Genomic DNA, 27,483 nt, shown 5'->3' on the forward strand with positions numbered 1-27,483 from the left:
ACAACCCCGCCTTCATTTGCCGGTACTGTCCGTGGTGGAAATGCTAAACAGACCTAGGGTCTAGGTACCCATGTCTGAAGGGTTACTTTTGGTTCCATAAGTACCATACCAAAGGTGTTTGATGGAAATGGGGCTAATCTGTACTCATGTTCACTTCACCCATCGGAATGAATGGAGACAGGACAGCTGCTAGTCTCTTGATGGGGCGAGGCAGTGGCGAAATTATCTCAATTTATCAGCAGCCTCTGGCATAATCCAATTTTTCTTTATTCACCATGGAGGCATGCGAGAAAAGTTTTTCTACTAAATTCAGTGTAACACAGGGTGAGTACACAATCATTTGGGGAAGGGGTATTTCTTTACGAAGCACAAAACATGTTCTTACGTGGCACTTGAATCCATCACATGGCCTTAGAGAAAACTGATATTAGGAACTGCCACAAGGATACTTCAAATACATCTGACACAAACATCCAGGCATGAAGTGCATCTTTTCACCATTCAGTTTATTTCATAATGCCTTGCTCACGGTCATATACTGTTCCTCAGTTCCCAATAACTTAGAAAACACTTCATAAACAGTGTGGTACGTGTGGTAAAATCCTTCGTGAACAGAAAACTCATGAGGAGAACCGGCAAAGATTCACTCCCATACAGTAACACATTTAAAAGTAAGACTCGTCAAGTCTTGTACTTTTAAAACCAGGATTGCTTAAATGAGAAATAAAATTTGTACATGATCAGACAAAACAAAGTGATTGTGCAAAAGTATTTGAGGGAAATGAGACCAAGAAAAAAAAATAGTTATATCACATTCTTTTAGAGTACATGTCATGTTTTGGATGTAAAGCTGGTGGGAAACATTTACATTATCAGAATAGCTTCTCACTCTGTTCAGGAAAGAATTTCATTCAATGTCCATTACATTAAAAATATCTTCTTTTTTGAGCTTTTATCCCCACTAAATGTCACATAAAACAAGCACTTAAAATGCAGGCAACTTCTAAGGCAACATGTGAACTAAAAACAAACTAGATACTGTATAGGGAGGTATAGGCTCCTCTATTTGTCCGCAAGAGCATTCCCAGATCAGATAAAATATGTCCTAATGCAAAAATGACACGAGAGCTATCATACAAAGTGAACTACTGAATAGAAAAGACAAAAACATCTACACGCAAAAACAATACTGAAGTCAAAATAAAAAGGGAATCCACAGCTCCCTGTATTTGCTCTGGAAGCTAGGTGTGTATTTTGTTTTAAGATGAGGAGGAGCAGATTATTGATGCTGCATCCAGGTTCACACAAACCCCCAGGCTATTTGTTTAGCTGTGATGTCTGACATGACGCACACCCTTCTCTGAACTGAAGACATCAAATGCCTTGAAGTAGTAAACTGGTGGTCTGTGGAAGGGCTCAAAGGGAGAGGTTAGGGAGATAAATTACGTTGATTTAAGGGTGTGTGTGGTTTGCATAACAGGGATTCCACACGCACACTGTTTCAAGCATCCTCATTGATCTCAAAATTCTGCATACGATTCACACTTTTTGCTGAAAAGCCTTTGTCTTGGTTTTCACATTCTGGAGGACGGTGTAGGCTGTCACCTGCTGAGGAGCGGACACACACTGACCAGGCAGCCCAGACGCCCTGAGAGCAAGAAACACACGACCCACATTCATCGGCCTGCCGTCGCACTCAGAAGACACGCGGCCGCAGAAGTACAAGGTCCACCCCTGAGCACAGCAGCAGGGTCTGGGGTGATCCAGATAGGGTGCAGTGATTGTTTGGTCTGCGCTCACAGAACACACTGTGACGATGTGCAAATGTATGTACAGAGGACGTCGTCTTCCTGCTGGACAGAAGGGTCTACAACGCAACATGCAGGACACAGTAGAATGCAGGTCTCTTTACAAAGCTGGACTGGGAACAGTGTGTGTTAAGAGCATGAGAGCGGGTAGTGTTGTAGTGTCGGGGGGGAAAGGTGGGGGGTGGGCAGGGAGGGGATGGAAGCAGTTCATAATGTCTCTGTCTCATCACGACGTGCCCTGTCTCTTCTGTTGCTGGACCCGGATCAGCTCCAGCTGTTTTTTGCACTTCTGGTAGTATGTGGACAGACTCTTGTTCTCCTCCAGCAGCTTTTTGTGCTCCTGCACCAGACGGGACGTGTTCTGCTGGTCCTTCTCATCTTGGTCCAGTTCAGCGATGAGCTCCTTCCTGCACACAAGATATGAAGCAACATTAACTCTCAGAGCAGAGGCTGCTCTTGCTTTGTTTACACCTGTATCACAGACTTGTGGCGTTGTTACTACTGGGCAGCACAGTGGTGCAGTGGTTAGTACTGTCGCCTCACAACAAGAGGATTCTCTAAATCACTATTATCAAGCTGCAATTCATTTATTTTGAAAGTCAATGACACAAGTTGAACCTTTGACCCTGTTGTCACATTTGACACCAGCTATGAAACATTGCAGCCTGAGGATGAGGTGGCAGTCTACATTCGAGTTCAGGACACAGCCAACGAGAAACATTTTGAGGTTTTATGGTGGTGGAAGGAGCGTGCTAAAATGTTTCCTAACCTGGCAGTGAGTGAGCAGAATATTTTCGCCATTTCAGCATTGAGCACAGTCAGTGAAAGAGACTTTTCCTCTGCTGGATTAGCAATTTAAAGAACGGAGAACCCAGCTTAATGTGAGTGTTTGTCGCCTGTGTGTGTTAAATCATTGGTGCCGGTCAGATCGCAGGACTTTTATTAACGGGTATGGGTGGGTGTGGGTCTTCATACATGGACCTGTGCAGGACTCTAGCTCCAGGGTCAGCGTTTATTTTATCTTATTATTTCAATTATCTGTTGGAGAGAATTTGTAGTTGAAAAAACATTTAAAAAAAAATCACATTATTGCAATAGTTGTTCATACTCAGCATATCACAAAAATCACAATAATATTGTATCATGACCTAAGTATCGTGATACTATCGTATTGTGGGGCCTCTGGTGATTCCCACCCCTGGTAATTGGTGACTTAAAACTCCCTGTAAGTGTGAGTATGCAATAGTTGTCTTTCTCTATGTGTCAGCCAAGTGATGGTCTGGCAACTCACTTTAACTCATTTGAAATAATCTTCGATATTATTCTGTGTATATCTTTATCACAAAATGCATTCTTAACCAAGCCATGATTGCACAATTAAATGTTTGTTATTCTATATGTTAAGAAACTTTTTTTTCTAAAGTTTATCTAGTGAGTCGTTTGGTTTCTTAAGGGTTCAGTCATAATACTCTTCAATCTGGCAGCATTATCAAATTCTACATGTTATTAATACTGATGAATCTGGAAGAAGTTATCGAGATCATGTTTCTTGCCATATCACCCTGCCTCAAAATGCCTTTAGTCAAACACAGTTGTTCTAATGTGCTGGTCTTCTGCAGCTTAGGACAGCTGGACCAGCTAAATTTGGTCATTGCCTTTGGTTGGCTTTCTCTACACATATATACTAATAATAATGATAATAATGTATAGCACCTTCAAAAACAGAGTTTACATACTGCTTTGAAAGACAAAGCATATGCAGAACTAAAAATGGGATGCTCAGAAGGCAATAGAGTAACAGAGGGCCAAAACATAAGCAAGAAATAACTATGGTAAATTTAAGATTAAGTAAAAAAAAAAGACAAAAAACTGCTAAATGCAAGACATGAAATGTCAATATGAATAAATACAAATAAAAAGAATAAAAGCAATAAAACAACAAAATAAAAAAGAAATAAAAAGACATAGCAAGACAACATCACATAAAAGCAAGCCCATGAAGATGGGCTTAAGAAGTGACTTAAAAGAAGTCACAGAATCTGTGAGCCTTATCTCGTCAGGCAGGTTGTTCCAAACCTGAGGGGCCCTGATGGCAAAGGCACAGTCACCTTTAGATTTAAGCCTTGACTTTGAAACAAAAAGGGCCCCACCTGGAGATCTAAGGCTGGGAACAGGCTCATATGGGGTCAACATTTCTGTTATGTAGCTTGGGGCCAGACCCAGATGAGCTTTAAAGTGATCGGTAAAATCTAAAAATCAATTCTAAAGCAATCAGGGAGCCAGTGAAGAGAAGCCAGGATTGGGATGATGTGATGTGATGTCGTCTGTTAAAACCAGTGAGCAGCTGCATTCTGAACTAGTTTACACATTAAAATGTCTTTATCATATGAAGTCACCTTGGTATGGCCCTGTTTATTCTGCTGCCCTTGTGGCAACATGCATAATTAACTAAATAACCTCAACACCAAACTACATCCTTTCTAAGCATGAAGCTGAAATCTCATTTGATGAAAACTGGATGCTCTGTGCAGTGAGACATACTTTCTCTGGATCAGCAGGGCGATCTCTGTTTGCACTTTCAGGTATTCTTGGGCCATCTTGCAGTGCTGCTCAAACACGGCCATGGACTCTTTGGAGTTGGGACAGGGAGCGAGAGGCTGGAAATAAACACACGTTGTTACTTTTAACTCCAGAACAATCTGCTCATGAATTAAAGACTGTGTTTCTATCAGCTCTAAGTATAGTCCAAGCAGATATTAATACACCAAACATCTCACTGATGCTGCCAAAGTATATTTATATTCACTAGTGAATAATGAAGTAATTTTATAATGTCCTTCAATTCTTATATGAGAGGAAAGAGGTGAGCTGCAACACCACCATAACATGGTTGAATCTTACTCAGTGCAGCTTCTATCTGACAATATTTACACTAACAACAAACGAGGTAGTGCTGTCTGCTGGGGGCTGAGTGGATGATGCACCTGCAGCTGGTGATCCAGGGTGAGATAAGCCATGGGAATGGAGTTGTCTGAGCCGTTGGTGTCTGAGAAAAGAGAAGAAAGAGAATGCAAGGGTGGTTTGTTTTCTCTATGACGGCAATGGAACAGTGTAGTAAAATTCAACATTCGCTTATTGCATTCATTCACTCAGAAAGTTAATAAACTACATGCTAGAAAGATGGCTTTCATACCAAATCTGTTTTGGACAGTTCAAAAGACTGGTGCATTTGCCCATTTGGGTGTGGCGTAGACCAAACAAACGTACCAAGTCTGCCTGACAAAGTGGGTCTTTTAGATGCTCAGAGTCAAGTTAAAGGAATACTTCATCCCACCCATGAATAATTTGTATATCAATTACACAGCATGTGTAACCTTGAATTAATTGAGAAAATTTTGTTTTTCTTGCTTCCTCCGGAGAATTGAAGTCATAGGGGTCCATGTTTTGAACAGCACAACTTTATCAAAAGATCTGTTTACAAATTCCCAAACACCTCATGCAGCATAATCCAAGTCTCATTTATCCAGTCGTATGCTCAGTATTTCCCAAACACATGCGTTTTCACTAAAACCTTAGTATTAAAAACTGAAAGTGAAACTTATCTATGCTTTCTTCAAAGCCAGACTCCATTGACAAAATAAGTCATTTGACCTTGCTAAACATGGGAGCAGCTGATCTAACCACTGTTTTGATCAGGTAGTTTGTGTTATTGTGTGACTTGTTTGAAAATGGCTTGTTCAGATTTACCAAAGTCACAAACCAAAACAAACAAACTAACCAGTTGAGGCAGTGGCGGAAGAGCTGCTCCTGTGTTCAGCAAAGTAAAATTACTATTTTGTGAATGGAGTCCAGCTTTGAAGAAGCGTAGATAAGTTTGACTTTCAGTTTAGTTCCTCGTCGGAAAGGGCTGTTTGTTTGGGAAGTACTGAGCATACGGCTGGATGAACAAGACTTGGTTTTGCTGTTGTTGAACATGGACCCCTATGACTTCAATTTAGCAAGAATTTCTCGGTTTCTGGATTCTTCATTCACTGGAGGCGTGCAAAAAAAACAAAGTATCCTTCATGAATTCACTGTAACACTGAGTGAGTAACTGACATACAAATGATAATTTAGGGGGTTAAGTATTCCCTAACACACAGGTCGTGTGTTTGTGTCCAACTCCACATATTTTAGCTGTTTTACATTGAAAAGTGACAGGTTTCACCCTGTTTTTTTCCTTTTGCTTATAGTGTTTGTGTCTTCTTAGGCATCAAGTCAAATTTCCTCAGACCTTCATGTGTACTTTGATTAAGTACTAAGCTGTAAATAAAGTTTTGTCTGGTCACTTAACAGGCCTCATGGTGAGAAAGGGGAAATCACTTACTGTAGACATATTCAATTTGTTTTTTAAGGTACAATTGTGAAATGTTATCTTTCACTCCACTGTGATTGTGTTGTGGGAGCTGACTCCGGTGGTAAAGCTGTCATGAGTACCTGTGGGGTCATCAGGGGAAAAGTAACCTCTGCCGCTTGTCTTATCAGGTGGCATCATCCTTACACTAGGACTGGAGGACCGGCTGCTGTTTCTGCTCCCCTGCAAGACGACACAAACACTGTCAAACATGTGGAAAGCCAATCACACCTCCTGACTTTTAGGCTGGCAAAAAGTGGTGTGGACCACCAGAAAAAAAAGAATTAAAAAAAATGAATGCAACAAAAACAATCTGCTGATCGTGCACATTTGGAGGAACATGCCAAATGAAGTATACTAAAGAAAATTCATTTTTTACTTTTGTAATATGTGATTTTGTTCATTTGCACGCTGGTACAAAGTGCCTGCATGACATACTTCAATCTATCAAAGTAATGCTGCTGGAGACAGACAGCTAACAATGTCACTCCAGGAAACAGTGCTGGAAATGAGTCAGTGCGGTTTTATGTCCGTAAATGGTCCTGAGCCATTTCACTAATATACACAACATCTCTCTCTCTTGTAATGGCTTTTAAATAGGCTGAGGTACCACTTTTGAAATGAATCATCAACTTTCATTACATAGTTGACTATTGAGTGACACTGCCATGCGCTGCAAGTGCATACATTGATCTAAGTTCCTCATTGATTAGCATTTAATTTTTGAGTTACTGCCATATGAATGAATTTTAGTAACAAGAAGGTATAACTGCAACACCTCTGATGCTGGTGTTTGTAGTTGTAAATGTACGCCTGAGTATTACCTCTGGGTAAGGGCAGGGGCGGAGCTCAGTTATTTATGGCACTGAAATAAAGCCCTTACATGCCTTGCAATTAATTACATTTGGCCAAATCTAATTCCATAAAAATAAAAACTGTGACAAGAAAAAAATCTGTTAAAATAATGAGATTCCAAACTATGAACATTAGTCGAAAATTATTGTTTTTTTTTTTTTTTTTTGTTTTTTGTATGTGGTGGTATGACAACAAATAGTATCAACTCTGAGGTTAATCCAATGTTACCAGCATACAATGTTTCAGAGTGTCTCCAGAGATCCCAATATGGGAACAGAATCAAAATGTTAACAAAGTAAATTCACACAAACACAACTCCCTGATCAATGGCACTGTCACACCACTGGGAATCCCACAGGCAGCATGGCACAATTTATCTTCTTTAGCAACAGTATTTCTGTACAAAGTCTTCACGGTGAACTCTAAATGACCTTTTGACTGCACAGAGCTGTGGGTTTACTACCAAACAAATGGAGACAAATGTTTGGGAAAGCAGGAAGAGAAATGCTCCGAGCTAGAGAGCTTATTTGAAGCAGCATGTGTTTGAGGAGGGAGCATGTGGCTGTTCCTACACTGACGTCTTCATCTTCCTGGAGCTGACATATCAAACACATGTCATATTCCATGACCTTTTCTCCCAAAGGATTTCTCTCTTTTGACAAAGAATGCATCACATGAAAGATGGAATCAGTCAAACATCCACGAGGCTTCACATGAGGAAAGGAGCGATGAGACTGGCAAACAGAGAAATAAACTCCTCTGCTTGGGTTCTGCTGGAGTTCAACTCTTCATTCTGAATTACATGAAGTTTTGTCAAAAATTTGTGCATCAGTAACCTTACATTCAACCTGAAATCATTAGCCAGCTTTTAACCATGGGCGTAGCTTCCATGTTTAAGAATTAAGTCCAACTGAAATCACACTTTTGGGGGTGGGCAGGCCCGCGACCACTAACACTGATGGCTGAACTGGTAAGAACACTGAAAGACATTGTAAACAAACTTCTGCTGTTAACTTAAAAATTATTTAACAACTAAGGACAGACACAATTTTGTCAGTGGTGGTGGGGTGAACAACAAGGACCACAATATTGAGCATCCAAACGAATCTATGTTGATATATTGACCATTTTTGAGCTGCTCAAATGTGCTACATCTGATTAGCAAATATTGTTGGATGATATGTTAAAATTTTCCAGCCAACCACTGTCAACTGCCTTTATTCACGCAGGTTTATCAGTGGCAAATGCATGGGGCGGAGGAGTCCTGATTCCCCATGCGCATTTTTCATTTTAATTACAATTTTATTTAATTTATTTGCCATCTTTGCAAACATGTAGTGCTGAACGGCTGTCTGACACTATTTCAAAAAGAGTCACATGGTGTGAGATGAGGAACGCCTAAGCTTGCAGCCTCCAAATGACCAAGCAGGTGGGGATAACGTAGCTATGCTATTAAAATGATCAGGGTGTGTACTAGGTCATGCATTCACCATGTTTTCATTTGTAGTAATAGTGAGCATGATTGCTGTGTGCAATTTAAACTGATGTTAGACTCTGAAATACAACACCAGCTACTCAGACCAATTTCAACTCCCCGTCCCGACAGTGACTCTAACCATCAATGAATAAAAGTCCACAGACCGTCCTTCATTCACTCCTCGTGTCTGCCTGTGTCTTACCTGGCTGGACTCTGTGCCGATGCCTGGCAGATCCTGCACGGATCGACGTCTCTGAGACTCACATGTGGCTGTGGACGGGATGGACAGACAGAGGACAATATAATGAGACCCGGGCAGAGTTTGCAGATATGGAGGGAGATTGGCGCCCATGTTTGCCTGTGGGATATCCAGGCCCACAGAGCGACACGGGGACAGCTGCACTGATTTAACCCTCTATGATGTCCTGGCCTGTCAACATGTGCTTGTGACATGGCTAGAACGTGACCACAGCGCTAAAAGTGCCCGGCCCCACTGACAGCACACAACAAACATACACACACCTCACCGTAAACCAAACCTATCCACAAGAACAGCTGGGCCTGCTAATGTGATTGGTTGGCAGTGACTGGCTGCTTTGGGTTAGGGATAGTGAGGTGAGGTGAGGTCTCAGACAAGGCCAAAAAGAACTAGTGGCTACTGCATTCTATCTCACAAACCAACACCAAAACATATAAATATATACATATAAGTGAGTGTAACTGAAGGGATTCATTCCAACAATATACATACAGTAAATGAAAGGTTTTAAATATTTTTCTATTTTTCTTATAATAAATAAAGAGTTTCCTTTGCTCCAAAAATATTACATTTCAAATGTCTATATATTTTCTAGACCTGAATATCATGATAACAACATGATTTTAAGGGCTGTACTGAATGTCCTTTTTTCCATTCGAAGCTTCTTTGAGGTTTTTGAATGAATTTCCTTTGAACTAGTCAATACAGCCCTAAAACAAAGCCCTTCAACTATAACCCTGCTACACAGTGTCACTCCAAAATCAACTCAAACATACAGCATTACTTAGTAAATCTGGTATGTCAAGAGTTAATGAGGCCTTTTTCTAACTTCGTGGCCATGCACCCTTGAATTTGATGGGTGTATTTTTTTTTTCCAATGTACAGTATATAATTGTTTAACTGAAGCCCAAACACAAAAATCAATAAAGTAAACGTTCCCAATTTTCACATGAGGGCAATATGTGTGTTTACATGGGATTGTGTATTGGGACTGCACCTTTGTTTCTACAGTGTGTGCATTTCCCAAACTTTACAGGACATGGGATGGATCAAGTCACTTACTCACACTTCAAAACAAATACAGCTGACTGGGTTTTTCTGCTCTACACTGACTACAAGACACAACACACAAGGACACACATAAACAATAACTCCAAAGAGAACACAAACAACATTATGGATCTTCACCTTCTGTACCCTCTGAGCTGAACTCTCTGCTGCTACCGTAATTTGTCATTAAACTAAATCAAGTTTTAACATTTTCATAATTCAGCTTTTACAATTGGATACATGCAATTTTGAAAGTGACAATTAAGTAACAAATTTGGATGTCAGGTCTGGATTTGCAGTTGCATTTTTATCAATTGTTGCTTGATGGTAGGGGTGTAATGATACATTTATTCATCAATCATCATCCAGTACAGGATGTTTTGTTCAGTATGTGACTTTCTTCAATTCAGTGCACTGAATTAGCCTGTGAAATTTCTCTTATGTATTGTAATTTAGCCTATGTTAAGCATGTGAAGATCATCAATGGTAAAGAGTGAGGACTAGTTGGAAAGCTCTGGCAGTGGGACAGGATACAAGCATTATGTAAAAATTGGTAAGTACACTTGACATAATGTGCCTTCGTGGTGTTGTAGTGTTGGTCAGCTAGATTGTTCACTGCCATTAACCTTTGTATATTTCAACTCTTTCTAACACTGTCTAATTTGTATTTTTTGCTTCACTTAAATACTTAAAATGCTGAAAAACTGTTGATAAGTTATGATTCACAAAACTAAAAGAAAAAAAACAGGGAGTCTTGACTGAATATGACAGTAACCATTGAACTGAATGTGAAATAATAATAATTTTTGGACAAATCATCTATCTTTATTATTCCAACATTGCAGGTAAGTATAGAAGTAAGTAATATATATGCGGTTCTGTGAGGAGGTGGGTTTAATGCAGGGATATGGTTATTAGAGTGAGTTAGGTTAAGCTACATTTTGCAAACAGGTAAGTGCAAGTATGAAGTGTAAGGGCAGTATTAGGTTCAGTGGTAAGTTTATCTGCAACATCGGAAATGTGAACTTTGACGCCATGTTTACACTGGATGCGGAAGCGCCCTGATATATCGAATGACGCGCAGCTGCTCCTCAGCAGTCGCCTGGTCGTTCACACCAGAAGCGCATTTCTCAGCGAATCTGCTCCCCTGCTCTTTGCTGATCACATGTAGAGCTCTGTCTCTGTCTGCTTGTGTGTCTGTGTGTCCCCTCGTCTCTCTTGCTCTCTGTTTAATATGCGACAGCATGGGATGCATATGTTGTCATTTATCATAATCACATAATTTATCTATTATAGCCTTTATATTATTCATAATATACTGTCATTGTGTTTTCCTGACAGATTTCAATTAAATTTGAAGGATTTAATGTTATTTTGTTTTTGAGGTAATGCAAACATAGAAACAACGAATCCAAAGAGTACACCATATATATAAGTCTTTTGTTACTGTGTTTGTATTGTCATTACTATTATTATTATCTATTCTGGTCCATATGCCAATGTGTGTGTCTGCTTTTTCAATAAGGCCAGATGAAAACACCAGACACTCTTCAGGAAATACCCGGCTGGGAGCACTTGAGAGCGCTTTTGAGGAGCAGCATTTTTTCAGCTGAGACACTTGAGATGCGTCTGGTTGCTGTGATTTGGAATATCTGCAGAGGTAAACATGTCGGCACAAGTAAAAGTACTTGCTTTGGATGAGGGGGAGGCTGAGCCATGCAGGGTAAGAGGAGGGACCCACCGGTCTGTGTGGGTTCATTAGAGGAAACGTAATAATATATGTACAGTATATTTACAGATTTCTTCTCCACTGTTGTTGCTGCTCAGCTTGCACGTGTAAGATGTGACCATTTGTCTTTGCGGTATTTGTCCCTCCTCCACTGTGACTGAACAGTCGAAGTGACAGTGAGGAGTGCAGTGTTTTTACCCAAAGTTAAACATTCCTCAGCAGCCCCCCTCCAGCTGCTGACATTTGTAGCGCAGCGGAAATATACAGCACTCCTATTGCGAAGAACTTAAAAAATATGCTGGCTCCAGAAGAAAACGTTTCGGTGGACACGGCCCCTAAGAATTATAGCCAATGAGCTGCCATTTAATGTTTCTTTCTTTTTTTTTCTTTTAAAATAAATGACAAAAAACATAATCATCTGCATTTCTTTTGTTATTCCTGTATCCCATATCTGAGCTACATACCAAACTGAATTTTTCTGTATACAGTTACACCCCCACTCACTGGCCACCAAGGATTTCTGTGCTGGGGAGAAGGCCTGATGTCCAGGTGTGCACATGCAATCATGAGTACCCTACCTTCAGTAACATGCATCACCTGACTCCCTTAGTCACTGGATTAAATTAGCCACATTCATTGTGTCTCACACGGCTCCAAAATAGAAGCCTTTTCTGACATCCAGAGCTGTCCCCATTCCTCTCATCCGTATCTCTGCTTGTAATAATAGCTTTGACCCTCAATGTGAAAGAAATTAATCAAAATGACTTTTTCAAAGTTAATGGATGTAAAGAGAGCAAAAGGGGGAGAAAAAAATTAGCCATGCTTTCTCTAAGTCCTCTATGCATGAAAGGCAAGGACAAGCTCAAATGTAGAGAACTGGTGCACTGACTGTACTCCCACTACCCATGATCTGCTGCAGCCAAGCCAGAGAGATGACAGAGAGGACAGGGCCATGAGTTAGAAGACTTATCTCATACGTGTCACCTGATCTGATGCAATAAACTGATTGGTGACCTGACGTCAGCTAAAAATTTATTGTTATTGACACAAGTCATAGAGAGTCTCATAAACATCTGAGGAAATTTTGATTTTGGGTGTGAAAGGTGACACAAGATGAGAATATTAACTCATGTTCTGCTTCTGCCAACTAAAAAAAAATCACAGAGACATAAGGCAACTCTGATGTGTGTAACTCCAGGACCAGCTCAATTTTATCTTCTTTTTAAGAAAGAGACTGCCCTGAGACATGCAACTCATTTAATATAAATGAGCACTTTATGGCATCATATGGAGCGACACACAGGAGAGGGCCATGTCAGAGCACAGCAACCCAAGCCAGCCAAGCCAAGCCAGCTCCACCCGGTCACCAGGAAACCCAGTGATACCTGTGACGACGATCTTGGGGACATCCAGAATGGTGCCGAATGATGCTGTTTTACGGTGGCCTCGTTTATACTGCGGACGTGCTGCGAAAACACACACATACACACACACACGTACAGCTGCGAACACAACAAGCATGCGGACTAAGACAGACTGGGGCCCCACAGCTGGACTGGAACTGTGAGCCACACACATGCAGAGCATAAAGTGTACGTGCAAGGGCAGCATGCACTCCGTGCATTCCATACGCTGTGGAGTGGTACTGACGTAGACTGCTGACGGCCACAGCACTGATTTTTTTCAGCACAAACAACAGCAGGCATTCAGCGCTAGTGCTGTTTGGACTAAAGTTCAACAAGGCAATCTGAGGACAGAGGGTGTTGATGTTTGAATTACAGTTACATCTAAGTCTGAAAAGAGCAAAACCTAAAACTCTGACATACTCTCTATGCTCAAATCAAATCAAAAGTCTACACGAGAAGCCCCTGAGATTTAATTTCACCACAACAGTGCTGGTGAGTGTTGACTGCTTTCTGTCAGAGCCTTTAAAGCAGGGGAGACGTTTGACAGCTGGGTCTGACGGGCCTTAGTCTTCAGGGACATGTGGATGTGTTTATATGAGGAATCAATATTCACCTCAAAGTGATGAAAGCACATAAAAACAGAACCTGACTCGAGTGTCTGGGGAGGAGTTTCTTGTGGACGTGGAGAGGCCTCATTCCAACAAGACTCGATTGACAATAACACTGCATGCCTTTCCTGTGCAACTTTTCTTTTTAAATAAAGTTCAAAATTTCATAAGAGCATGCCAATTTGCCTTGATAAGCTCCTCTTCCTGCTTGCATGTGATGTTTTGTGTTATCTAATGTCTGGCATTACCTGCAGGTGCAAATGGCATCTTGGGCTCCAGCTCCGACAGGTCAGCACTCATTCTTTTGCTGTCAGATGATGCCAGGCACTGTGTTCGTGCAGGCAGACTCTCAACACTTCCCCCCCTGGACAGAGGCAGAGTCCTCAATGGGTCTGCCTGAGAGAATGAAATAAAACTTTTACTACAGAAGCTTATTTTGACAAAATTTGTTTTCTCCTGGAACTAAATCTATAACTCTTATCATTGATAAACTTCCAGTGAACTGGTTTACCTTTGGCTTGAAGTAAGGGGCAAACTGAGGCGTAATCTTGATAGTGTCGTTGCTCCCTTGAGAATCACTGTGCTCCATGTTTGCGTCGCTTTTGTTGCTTGTGCCAGTGTAGTCCACATATGAACCTGTTATTCCCCAGGATACAGGACAGGAGAGAGGTTTTATAGGTTTTTACAAGCTCTTGAGATAAGTATAAATAAAATGTACAGCATAATCAGTTATGGCTGTGGGGGGGTAAAATTATTACATACGTATTTATAGCAACCCTAACCTATGTAAAGAAAATACAAATGTTTATCACATTTTTTTCTCATGTTCTAATGTATATATCATTCAAGAAAAGGTAATTGTTACTTCTTTTGTTATTTGTCATAGAATGGGCAGGGCATGCCCTCTGGACTTCCATAGTTAGCCCTATGCTAACTTAAATGGGGATAAAATAATTCATCAATCATGTGGCTCTTCTTGATTTTTCAAATGTTATCTGACCAAACTGGTCAAATTGTGAAACGAGTCATTTCCCGGGCCTTATGATACTCAAACAATTTATTCACCATTTCACTGCTGCAACAGAAGTAACGGAGTAGGCTCCAGTGGAACCTATGATGTAAGCACAAGTTTACCTAAATTGATTGTGACAGGCCAGTGAGCCTGAGGACAAAATAATATGAATCCAAAGAGCTCTCCTGGTTATAATACTTTTGCTATCCAGACAAAGGATTAGCAGCAGTAAAGGAAGCTAAACATAAATGAGTGAAACATAATCAGGGTTTGTTTTTCTTGCCTGACGTTTTTCAAACGTATCAGATTCAAACATACATTCATGATGGTAAACAAAAAGTAACACTGACACATATTAGAGCTATGTTACGTCGTCAGCTACAGAAAATACATTTGTTGTTACGTTACATTACATGGAAGATTATCCACAGAAGATTAGCAAGTTCATTAAACACAAAAAAATCCATGACTCTTCCAAAACTTCCAAGGAGTTTTATTAATTTCTAGACTTCTCCAGGCCTGGAAAATGTGATTGTGAAATTCCAAGTTTTCCAGGTTTTCCATGACAGTGGGACCCCTACTGGTGTATTTCCTTACATTCTTCTGTGATACTGACTATTTGACACTCATACATTAAATGCTGGATACTGCCTTAACATGAACAGCCTGTGCTGGGAGTTGAAGTGTGAGGATGACTGTTGTACCTGTACTAGTTGCAGAGTTGCTCTGACCCTCATCTGAATACTGGTATGGATATTGCAGGGGTTCATCAAATCCTGGGAAGTACTGCCAGAAGATTAAAAAAAAGAAGAAGCATGTAAAAAGCATAGCGTCAATTATGACTTTGACTCTTGGGGATGCACACCTGATTGCCTCAAAGTGACCCAAAAACCACATCTATTGCCCATTCTCATTGTGTATTAAAAAGTGAGGTTGACTTCACTATAATAACTAATAATAACTTCTGTTCAGCTGTTGTGGTGTGACTGACTGCAAATGAACTAAGCACACTTTACACATACTTTTTTTGGTTGGCTTATGCTGGCATGAAAGATGATTTTAAATGTGGTGTGGACCAAATAATTGAGCAGAGATTGTTTGAAATGGTGAGTTTGGTCTGGATCTAATTGGACTCTGGTGTGGTTTATTTGTAGTGCAAAAGAAAAGCAGGCCAACCACAGGATTTTGACAGAAGACGTGATTTTAGCTTAAATTTAAAGGCTAAACTGCTATTAAATCAATCTGCAGAGAGTTAACTGTAAAGAAAGCAATCTTCTGTCTGCTCTATGCAATAATACAAGGTAATTTTCTAACAGAGGTAATATGTTTGCATGTGAGCTTGGGGATTTTCCCTGGTGCACTGGAAAAGAGTCAAAACAGAAACACTGCTCAAGACACCACTTTTGTGCTTTTTCTCATTATTTATGACTCTATCTTGCAACAAAAACCACATGTGGAGCCAGGCTGCATTTCTATGAGGATACAACGCAGGTTCAGCAAACATTCCTCCCGAGCTGTATAATGAGTTAAAAATGTAGGTAATGATATGCCTGAAATTCATTTTTCAAAATGGGAGGCGAATTCCCTCCTTATATGCTTCACATACAAGAGATTTTATACACAGTATGTAAAGTAAAAAATTAGCCTCACGTTTACCAGCTGCAAAATTACAGTGATGTTCTTATCAATTCATCAATACTTATAAATCAATGGTTCAGTACTCTTCATAATATTCTGAAATGGGCCATTCTGCATAATGAGTACTCCTACTTTTTAATCCTTTGAGTATATTTTGAGGCTAATAGCTTTGTACTTTTACTTGAGTATGTTGCATTTCGACTTTTACTACCTTTACTTCAGTGAAAGATCTGAATACTTCTTCCACCACTGGTCCTTATTCTTTCTTTTGGTGGCTCCCTCTGCTCTCTTGTCTCTATGCTCCATTCTTTCCATGCTATATGAGAAACACCATTTGAATGGTGATTTAAAGTTGATGTTTTGTAAAATCAGCTGGGAAAAGGTACAGCACCGGACATTTTACAAATCAAGCAACTCAGTTTGCCATTGTTCAGTTTGTCAACGGCTAGCCTGACATGTGTCTTTGGACTGCTGCTCTGCTTTAGTAATGTCACCGTTGCCTGTCTGAGCAGCCTGGGGTTTAACGTTAATGTTGACATCACTGGCAGTGCCGTTGGCGCTAGTCCTTTCGGATTCTGGTGCATTTATTCTGGGTGAAAATCTATGCTAAGTTACCAAGGGATGCTGCAACAGCAGAAGGGGCTCGTAGCCTTGTAGAGAGAGGGAGATATAGCAGCCAGGTGTATTGTCTGGTGGCAGAAGTTGGTCTGTTTGTTGCGGCAATCAGGCCAGTCAGCCCGCAGACTGCGCTCCACACTGGTGCAAATGTTGAGATGTCAGATTTGCCAGAATCAATGTGCAATACCCACAATCCTGCACTGAGATTCAGGCCCTGTCATCAATTCCATATCTTTTAAATGGTTATCTCTCCTTATATGACTGCACACTCTGTTGGCAGTTTATTAAGTATACCAAACTAAAACTAATGTTGTCTAATGCAACAGTCCTGCAACAAATCTTCCGTTCATCAAGGTTCTAATGGTCACTTATTGTTGAAACGGAGGATCATTGATTCTACTGTACGGTCATTTTGGTGGATGTAGTTTGTAGTGCTGTTGAATTGAACTGCATTATACTGACAGGTGTTTCTATTACCTTGTCCACCCTATTTTTATCAATGAGGGTGGGCTACATAACAGAAACACCTCTCTGTGTAAGGCGATACAGTGTATAATGTCTGTAGCATTAAAACTTTATCTATGGCATTCATATCCTGGCTCTCTCTTTACAAGGACCATTTCGCGTTACCTTCTGCTCTGTGTGACTGAACTCTGTGGTCAGGTTTATTGATTCATTCACTCCAGTTTAATGAAAGCCTTGTAGATGGAGTAAGCAGTGTGTGAGGACAGATTTACCTTCATTAGATGAGTCATGATCTTCACTATCTCCTCCATGGAAGGCCGCTGAGAGGGGTCTTTAGACCAGCAGCGAGTCATCAGACTCTCAATGGGCTTGGGCAAATTTTTGATTAAAGGAGGTCTTGTGCCTGAATGTGTAAAAAAAAAAGAAGAAAAAAGTTAGAATTACTCACACGCAGTCAAAAGAACTGATAGCTTTTGGCATCACACCAGACAAGCAAAGAAATATTGCGGATTTATGCTTAATCCCCCGTTTCCTACTGTGCCAACCACTAATGACTCAGGCAGGCACATCCAGCGGTGAAAAATATTTAACTCGTCCCCAGGTATTATTAGTGTCCCATTAGTATTCTCCTCCATCCATCTCTGGATTAGAGTAAACTGCAGGGAGCACTGCACAGGTGAACATGCGCTCTTGTGCCAGGCTCTTTACTTTCACAGTCTCCCAGCAGGCCTTGGTGGGGAGGCCCGTCTGAGGACTCAGAGCGGCTGACAGCTGGACATGGCCTTTGCATCCTCCACACACATACAGACACACACAGGTGACTCACCGTTGTGCACAGCCCACATAATGCGAAAAGCTGGTCCTCCAATTTCATCAAAGGGCTTCCTGCGAGTGATCACCTCCCAGAGAATGATCCCCCAGCTGAACACATCACACTTCTCGCTGTAATTGCTGCCTGCAAGTACAGAAGAACCCACGGCAACACTTAGGTCCTTTTCAAACAGGGAAAATGGGCTCTGTTTGACATCGCTGACTGACTGATAAAGCTAATTCTCTGTGGCACATTTGAGATGAGAGCGAGGATGAGCCTGAGAAAGTGCAGCAGCTTTTATGTCATCTCTGCTTTCAGTGGGGGGAGGGGGAGGAAAATAAGGGAGCAATTTTTGCCAAGGAACAGCTCCTGTGTTGCTTAATTACTGAGCCTATTATTGCAGAATTAAAGTGCACATCACACACCTATTTTAAAGTTGCTGCGCTGCTCACACTGATGCAAATTAGTTATTAAGAGTTCACAGAGAGGGCAAAAGTGAAATTTAATTGCACTGGAGTCTTGTAACTAGCCTCCAAAAACAAGATAATGACTAGGGCTAAATTCATCTTTCCTCCTGACCCCCTCGCCAAGAACATGTCTCATCATGTAGAAATACATTAGGCCCCTGGCTGAATGAGAACACAAATTCTACACCGTCGTCTCCCGGGGGAAATAAAGCCACCAGCATCACTCCATTCATCTTCACACTGTGCTTGGGAGACTACCATCAATAAAGCAGTAGAGTAAGGCTGCTGATGATGAATCAGGAATTAATGGCTCCATGCTGGGAGCGCTAAGCTGCCATTAAGGTGAAAGGTGACAAAACAAATGCTGCATTTTTCACTGCATGGTACAGTACAGCTCAACCCACCTTGACTCGTTGTGGATAGTACCTGGTTCTTTTTTTGATACCACCTCGGTCAAAGTTCTAAGTGAGCAGAGCTGATACTAAAAGGTGGAGTTAGAACACTGCAGACCACTGATCAGTCAGAGAGAATCGTCACTCATTCGCTCAACCCAGATTTAAAAAAAATAAAATAAAAGCAGCCTGCAAAACTACGCCATACACTATGTGCGCTTTGCCTTACAATCGACAAAGTGCCTTTACCATTCAAGTAGAGGCTGAGATCAACCGCCATTTAACAGTAAATGATTATTGTTGCCATGTTAGGCCATTGTTATTGTTTATAAAGCCAACACGTATATGTGTCATGCTGGTATGTTACATGTTAAACCTATCACTGCTCTTTTGAGAGCAAAGTTATGCCACTGTTGTTTAGTTCAGTGTAAAAAAGCAAAGCCAGCATTATGGAGGGTTGTTATTGGGGCAGTAAAAAGGGCTACAGACTAGTCAGCGAATGCAAGTGTTGGTTAAGCGGGCAGTAGTGCAGTTTTATTGGAAAAGTGTGTATATGTGTGTGAAAGAGAGACAGAGAGAGAAAGAGAGTGTCTCTAAATACAAGTGTTGGTCATATGTTGCAGTATGTGTGTTAGTGTGTGTGTGTGTGCGTGTACACACACATGCTTGGGTTGGTGTCACAAGTGTTGGTTATATGCAGGGGGATCCAGATATTAAACTGTGGTGGGCAAGTAATAATTCAACCTGTGTTTTTCATCATATAATGACAAGATAAAATCTTTGACTAAAACGACAAAATTACTGGGGGTTTTTTTTGTTTTTTTTTAATTGACTAAAATGTTCAATATGACCTGATGACTAAAAATGCCTAAAATGTTAGTCAACTAAAACCACACTATTCAAACTCAGAGCAAGTTGACTAAATATGATAAAAACTAACAAGGACATTGGATTGGGATTACGATAAAATAAAATAAAACAAAAATAGCTTCCAAAATAAACAGTAATGTGATAGCAGTTGCTCGCGGCGCCTACTCTGAGGAGGAATTACCCGCACTGGAAAATAAAACAGAAGAAAGAACATGGTACCCAAAGTGAGTCAAGTTGAGCCGAACCATGCAGGTGAAATGCCGCAAAAGGTGGGTGCAAGAACGAGTACATATAACAGGGTGATCTGGTTCATTGGATTGTGTTGATTCTGTGAGCATTTGTACAAATCACACAGTAACTGGATACATATGAACACTTTTTAGTTAAAAAACAAGTGACAGGGCCCGTATCCAAAGCTCTTCAACTACTTGGAATGCCACTCATACTTGCCTTCAAATACCTCTGGGGCCATCCATGCTGCACTTCCTTTGTTGTTGGTCATGTGGGTCTGAATGTCGCATGCTGTTCCAAAGTCACATATCTTCAGCACAGTGCCGCCTGCCACTAGAAGCAGACTGAAACAAAGAAAGCAAGAAATACATCTCATAAGACGCTGACAATGCTTTGATCCTGAAATGATCAATTATAATCAATAATCAATCATTTCAACACTTTCTTTTCTTGTTTGAGTAGAAAAAGAGCACTGTGACCAGCTACAGGTTAACACAGTGGATACTAATATCTTTGACTTGTGGCCCTTTTAATAGTCTTGTAAACCCGCAGATTTAACTTTGGACCCCTTGGAGGGGGTTTGCCCCCTGGTTGGGAAGCAATAATGAAATAAAAATTTAAGTGAGATACCAGAGACAATAGCGATGACATAAGTTCTACTGTGACACTGCATCAAATGAAAGCTTAACAGTTTAATTTAAGTACTTCAAAGTGCACAATATATCAGTGTATTGACACAATCCCAACACTGAAAATAGAAGGGTAAGTCTGGCCATCTCTGCGGAGAATCATTAAAAACAGCATGGAAATAAATTCCTTGAACAATAACTCAAAGTTGACAACTTATCAAAATGTATGAGCTTGTTATTCCAAGAAACTCCACAACAGTACTCTAGGAAACAGACCAGCTGGTCATTCCCAGACAGTCCTGCCACTTCCTAGTAGAGTAACACCTCTGGGATCCCAACATCCTTCAGTAACACTATGTCACTGGGTGTTCAAACTGATAACACAGCAAAGCATAAAAAATGGAAAGGGCTGCGCTGGTGGCTGTGTGTTACTTTGGACACTTTCCAGACAATGGAGTACAATCCACCAAGTCCAGTTTGAGAAGCAGATCCATCCATCAGATGCCAGAACACTGCACAGCACTTTGGAACACTATGAGAAAGGATTTTACAACTAACTCTGGAATTATCTCAACACCAACGATGCTCTGCAGTAGCAGTGCAGGGTGAGTGTTGTTGGACAGATAATCTCGGTCTGAACCAGCTTTAACATGTATCTGTAAATATGAAACATATAAAAATGGAAAAGGGAGTCCAGAGGCTTTGCTTAAAAAACTGCTGTGTTGTCAAAGCCACTAGCGCAGAACTGCATAGTTTCTTATACATGCAAAATTTTACACCTCTGCCAACACGATTTTTGCAACCAAATAGGACAAAATCTGACCAAATGTCTTCCCTTCTGTTGCTGAGTTATGATGTTGAGTAATGGCCAGAAAAGTGTTCTTGCAGAACATTATGATGTCACAGTGGAGTTGACCTTTGACCTTGTGGATATAAAATGTCATCACTTCATCATTATATCCTTTAACACATTTGTGTCAAATTTTGTCATAATTAGCGTATGAATTCTTGAGTTTTGACCAAAAACATGTTTTGTGAGGTCACAGTGACCTTGACCTTTGAATGCCAAGATCTACTAAGTCCATCCTTGAGTCCGAGTGGACGTTTGTGCCAAATTAGAGTAAATTCCCTCAAGGCATTCTTAAGATATAACGTTCACGAGAACTGGGCAGATGCGAGATCACCGTGACCTTTGACCACCAAGATCTAATTAGTTCATCTCTAAACTCAAGAGAACGTTTGTGCCAAATTGGGAATTCATCTTAAGGTGTACTTCAGATATTGTGTTCAGTAAATTGAGTTGGACGGATGGATAGATAAGACAACAAAACATAATGTCTCCGACCATGGCTGTTGCTGAGGCGGAAGCATAATAAAAAGTGGTCTTGCTAATCTGGTCTTGTACTAAAACAAGGAAAGAGTGGTTGCTCCAGTTACAACACATAAACACATTAAAAATAAACATGGAAACACTGTTCACTAAAGAGACTGAGACAGATGTTCAAACCTCTGCACACCTGACCACACCTGTTAAGACACAATAACCCTGCATACCTGCAATACTGTGTGATTCTGGAAAAACCTGTACACTTCTGACTCACAATATCAAGGTTAACATCTGACCAATTTGAATTTACAGCACTTGTTCAACAACATGAACTTAATCAAACAAATTAAAGGAAACCACCAGGCACTTTGTTGGCACAGTGAAACAGGAGAGTGTGAGGTGAGGAGGAGCATACTTGGGTGGCTTGAGGTCCCTGTGAATGAGAGCCTTTGGTTTCATGCCATGGAGATAGGCCACGCCCTGGGAACACTGAAAACACCAGCTCATGGCATGGGAAGCAGTGTAATAGGGGAGGGGTTCAGCACCATGCAGCACTGTGGACAAGAGAGCACAGTCACAACCACCACCACAGACAATAAGCCTACAGTGGAAGCAGAGAGTACTGCTTCATGACACTGTCGTACACACATCCACAACAACATACAGCCACCTCACACACTGGACTAACACCTTTTCCTTATAATTTCAACAAGTTAATTCCAGGAGGAAAAACTGACAATACATTGTTCAAAAACAGTATTCACAACTCAACTGAATGACATCAAAGTTAGGGTGCCATAGTGTAGCACCCAGGAGTAACTTTGATAGAGATTCAGTATCCAGGGAGGAGAGGTAATTGTGAAGTGTAAAGCACAGCACAGAGTCCCATATTGTGTGGTTTAATCCTGGAAAAACAGAAACTTGCCAATCTGAACCTCTTGGGAATGAAAGCTGTTCTAAACATGAATGTGTTGGGGGAACAGATAAAAGGCCTACACACAGCCTGAAACACTCATGCATATATTAATTACCTGCAGTGATTCTTATAGAGCTGAGAAGCCTCTAAGTGCATGTATAAACACCACAATTTTAATGAATAATTCCAGTTTATTCACACTTTGTCCTTATTTAGTAGTTTTGGCCATCATTTCAATCACACTGTCTTTTGGACCTGCTGAGATCTGGGACCCCTTTTACACCTTGTGTTAAAATGCGTCTTCTATCCAGAGATCGTCCAGACTTAGTTTTCTTTGTTACGTACATGAGAGCCATTCAGGCAGATTTAGAAGGCAATAGCAAGGTCAACAAGAATGACACAGGGAAACAAGATTGTAAAGTCAGTGATCGACAATTAAGAGTACATCAGAGCTGAGGGAGACACTGCAGTAGTGTTAGCATTAAATGAGAGAGAGACCACCTTCAGTGTCAGAAGATGCATAGCCGCTGCTACCTCGCTGGTTTGGAACAGTCACACACAATGACATATTCTCACCCACATAATTAGTCTATGTAGATTGAAAACGCAACTGCATTTACACTTGTGTTCAATGTGGTCACAATGCATTACTGACCATCTCAGGAGGTGGTACCTCTGATCTGATCAGAATCCGTCCTAAATGCATTTGGGTGCATTAAAATCTGTACTTTAATGTGGTTAAGCTCTATCCAATTGTAATCCTATCAACCAAAAAGCATTTTAATGCAAGGTGTTAGGGGGATCAGGGAATACAGCAACATCACTACAACAAAGTCCAATGTGGAATGAAACACGATAAGTTGCAGATCAGACAGGTTGTAAACAAACCAACAGTTTATCCGGCACATCTAAAAGCACTGTATTTGGAGGTCCCAAACGGGCCAAACTGTTAACAACAATCCCTGACTGTATAGAAAAAATGAGTGCAGGCGACTGCTGTATGTACAGTTGGTCAAAGTTTAATGAAATCTGTTTGTAGGCTATGGTGGATGTTTATTACAAAAAAGCAGGGTATTCAGTTTAAATGAAAGTTTAACCTGGGGATTGTCTAAAACCTGTCGATCGTCTGACTGCTCATATTTCCTGACCCTATGGGACTTCATTTTAGTGATATTTCCACATTCTCAGATCTTAACAATTGACTATGGAAATACAATCTTTTTATTACCCATAGTAATGATGGCCAAAGCAATAAAAACAAAACCCAAAATGCAATAAAACTAATTATCCTTTAACTGGAAACAGTAAAGTTCCAACTATATTCTATGAAGTGTGAGTAATAAAATTGATTATGCTGTGCCTTGTGTGGTCAGCTTTAGTGGTCCATATCCGCAAAGTCAGACCTCTCTTTCAGCAGTGTTTTCCCTACTTATTAAACATAAGGTTACACTCTTGAGGCCATATTTAGACAAGGTCTACGATGCTGAATTTAGCTGAAACATTGGCAGATTGTTATTCATGAGACATAGCATGACTATTTCCTAGGTCCACTTGGATATATACTGCAGGGACAAACAAAGCTGTGCTGCATGTCACTGTGCAGAGACTAGTATATAAAGGAATTGGACAAATGACTGAACATGCAAACAGTGGGAGGGTCAACTGAACAGGGCTGCTTCTCATGTCTGTGCAAGGCTGTGCTCATTTCGCTACTAGCAAAGCAGAGGAAATGCCGTCATCGCTAATACAACAGTATTGTTCTCTCATGCAACATGTAGACTCACCATTGTACAATGACCCGCCTTCAGCATATTCCATCACAAGACAGACCTGAAGAAGATAGAAAATTATCAGAAACTCACATATTCAATCAGACAGACATTTAAAGCAGAAAAGACCAGTGATGCTCAACTCCTGCCCACAGGCCAAATCCAGCCCACAGTAGGGTACCTGGTGGCCTGATGACCATTTTCTAATTTATAATAAAAATGAACTGATTCACACTGGGATTTTTTTGTACTATTAATGTAAATAAGGTGCCAGAGAAAAAGCACCAAAAAACAGTGCTAGGGGAGGATCCCCCGGACCCCCTGACAGAGATCCAGGCATGTCCTCAAATCCTATGAACATCTGTGTGCAACTGACCTGTGCAGTGCTGCTCTGACTGTATTTGCCTCTTGGCAAAGATGAGCGAGGACAGCAAATGTTGAAAGGTTGCAAACAAGCAATTCATTTATTATATATTCTAATAATTATTATCAATTTTCGTTTATCAACTGGTCCCTGGTCTGATGTCATTTTGTAAAAGTGGCCCCCAGGTAAAGCAAGATGAGTATCCCTATACAAGGATATATTGAGACACACAATTACTGGTTAGTTGAATCATCAACATGGCTGTGTAGTTAAAGTTCCATTGTGTAAGATTTAAGTGTAAGGGAATTGTGTGTAAGGGGAATTAAGTGGCATCTAGCGGTGTGGATTGCAGACTGCAACCAGGTGAAACTTCTTTGGGGTTGAATTCCTTTGATGTTCATTGTTCAGCTGGTTTTTACCAGGAGCTGAATTAGCCTCAGAGGTCTCTTCCTCTCCAAAGCAAACAGACCCATTGATTTAAACCGCTAAAAACACTGAATAAAGCAGCATCACGTTTCAAATCAGTGTTTTTCCAATGCTCTTGTCTCGGGGGGGCTGATGCAAAAACGTGAATGGCCCTATTGAGAGCCATGTGTTTGGTTTGACCATTCTGGGTTGCAGTAGAAACATGGTGGTGCAACATGGTGATCTCCATAGACAAGGACCTGCTACCTATGTAGATAGATTTTAAGGTAACGAAAACGCTATGGTTCTTATTTTCAGGTGACAATACACTTAAGAAAACAAACTTGTTTCATTAGATTCCACTTCTGCCAATATAGCCCCCTAGATCCTTCATATTGGACCTTTAAGAGAACATAACATATAATAACATTTAAGTTGACTTACTGGATTATTGCAAGAACCATACAACTTCACAATGTTGTGGTGATTCACACGTGAAAGCTGCCGGAGCTGGGGAAAGAGAGGAAACATTACACACAATTCCATCCACATACATACTATTCAACCATTTCAATACACAAATATTTATAACCCTGTGTGTCACTACTACTACTGATGGCACTGATATGATGTGAAACAAATTCAACTGTAACAATAGCTAGATTTTGATAGGGTATGTCAGCTAAACATGTTGTGGCAGTGAAAACTCCAGTTAAGACAATCGCAACCTACCTCAACAATAAAGGCTTTCCTCTCGGATTCACTCTCAATGGTCTTGATTGCAACATCTTTGCCTTTCCATTTGGCTTTGCAAACAACACCAAAGGCTCCTCTCCCCACCACCTACAAATGGGCAGATCACAGGAAAGTTACCCCTAGTTGTAAACATCTGCACCTTGTCTTTTGAACATCCATGTAGAGCACCAAGTCTTGTCAGTGTCATGGATATGAACAGACCACAAAAATAAACACAACCCACCTCCTCAACCTCAATATCCTCATAGTTGATTTCCTCAAATGGATATCCAGGAGGTGTTTCAAGTATATCGGCGGATGGTAACGTTAGAGACATTACTAGCTAACGTCAGCTAGTAACTTACTGAAAAGAGAGCAAAATGCGGACAGAAAAAACCCATAAATGTCAACGGCTTAACACAGTTTAACTGAGCACAGAGATGCGCAGACTTGCTTTGAGACATGTATCACAATGGCACACACTTGCATGACGGACGTGTTAGCCAGAGCATTGTTGAATAACATAATAAATACGTTAGCTACTTAAAAAAGGAGCTGCATGGTAAGTTACACATCGTTTCCCGAACTGTCAAACAAGATTCAGTGGCTTAATATTAGCCTCCTGTCAGCTGGTATGATGCAGTCAACCAACTGGCTAACCGTGTAGCTTAACTAGCATATCGGACTGTAGCTGCCACAGAAAACTGTCACTGAAATGTCATAGTCCTTAAAAGTTAGCTTTCGGTATATGTAATTCAGTACTATAGTATCACCATAGACGGGTGCTGACAATAATATAACATTAGCATACCACAAAAACAAGCTACTCAAGGCCTACAGTGTATTAGCTAGCCAGCTTGCGTTAGCTGGCTGGCCTGGTTGCTAACGCTAGCTACTGGGACTTATTAGCTTTAACAATCCAACCCTTCGCAGTTGTCTTGTCACCAGCGCCGGCTCTCTGGACATGGGGATATTTTCTGCTATTAATGTACGGAAAACCGAGGAATAACGTCCATTTTTAAAAATAGTCTTTCTCTATCCACTTGACAGCCACACATAACTTTTTCACAACTCGTCTAGCTGGCTTGCTAGGAGTGTATTTTTATTCTTCGCAGGAGCAGCTCCATCAGGAAGTGTGTGCGCACTGCAATTGTGTCCCCTGCACACTGAACAGCAGACCTCATTCCAACCTATGAAAAAGAATAGGCTCTCTTTAATGTTGTAATTTTTTGAGGTGGAGCTAATACTG

At 40.8% G+C, this 27,483-nt stretch overlaps 1 protein-coding gene across 2 annotated transcripts; it reads right to left on the bottom strand.

Moving 5' to 3' along the window:
• Positions 1 to 482: 482 nt before the first annotated feature.
• On the bottom strand, positions 483 to 27,383 carry map3k7 (mitogen-activated protein kinase kinase kinase 7). Of its 2 annotated transcripts, XM_050058021.1 has the most exons (18): positions 27,159 to 27,383; positions 26,479 to 26,598; positions 26,232 to 26,342; positions 25,944 to 26,009; positions 24,746 to 24,791; positions 22,461 to 22,599; positions 20,305 to 20,433; positions 18,145 to 18,269; positions 17,591 to 17,721; positions 15,302 to 15,383; positions 14,097 to 14,221; positions 13,834 to 13,981; positions 12,957 to 13,037; positions 8,736 to 8,803; positions 6,285 to 6,384; positions 4,793 to 4,854; positions 4,350 to 4,465; positions 483 to 2,215 (listed from the first exon to the last, which is right to left on the bottom strand). In XM_050058021.1, the coding sequence occupies exons 2-18, from the start codon at positions 26,569 to 26,571 to the stop codon at positions 2,035 to 2,037; spliced, it is 1,803 nt and encodes a 600-aa protein (XP_049913978.1). In that variant the 5' UTR covers positions 26,572 to 26,598; positions 27,159 to 27,383; the 3' UTR covers positions 483 to 2,034. The 2 variants fall into 2 exon arrangements, with proteins under 2 accessions (XP_049913978.1, XP_049913979.1); XM_050058022.1 differs by lacking the exon at positions 12,957 to 13,037.
• Positions 27,384 to 27,483: the final 100 nt, after the last annotated feature.

Source organism: Epinephelus moara, chromosome 12, assembly GCF_006386435.1.
Source record: "Epinephelus moara isolate mb chromosome 12, YSFRI_EMoa_1.0, whole genome shotgun sequence".
NCBI lineage: Eukaryota > Metazoa > Chordata > Actinopteri > Perciformes > Serranidae > Epinephelus > Epinephelus moara.

What these genes read in the sequence shown, in the direction of transcription:
- map3k7 (XM_050058021.1), bottom strand. Translation starts at nt 26,571, where the DNA reads ATGTCTCTAACGTTACCATCCGCCGATATACTTGAAACACCTCCTGGA. An exon ending in GGAAAGCCTTTATTGTTGAG is followed by an intron (nt 26,010 to 26,231) that starts GTAGGTTGCGAT and finishes CTCTTTCCCCAG; the next exon opens with CTCCGGCAGCTTTCACGTGT. An exon ending in CCCCTTACTTCAAGCCAAAG is followed by an intron (nt 13,982 to 14,096) that starts GTAAACCAGTTC and finishes TCATTCTCTCAG; the next exon opens with GCAGACCCATTGAGGACTCT.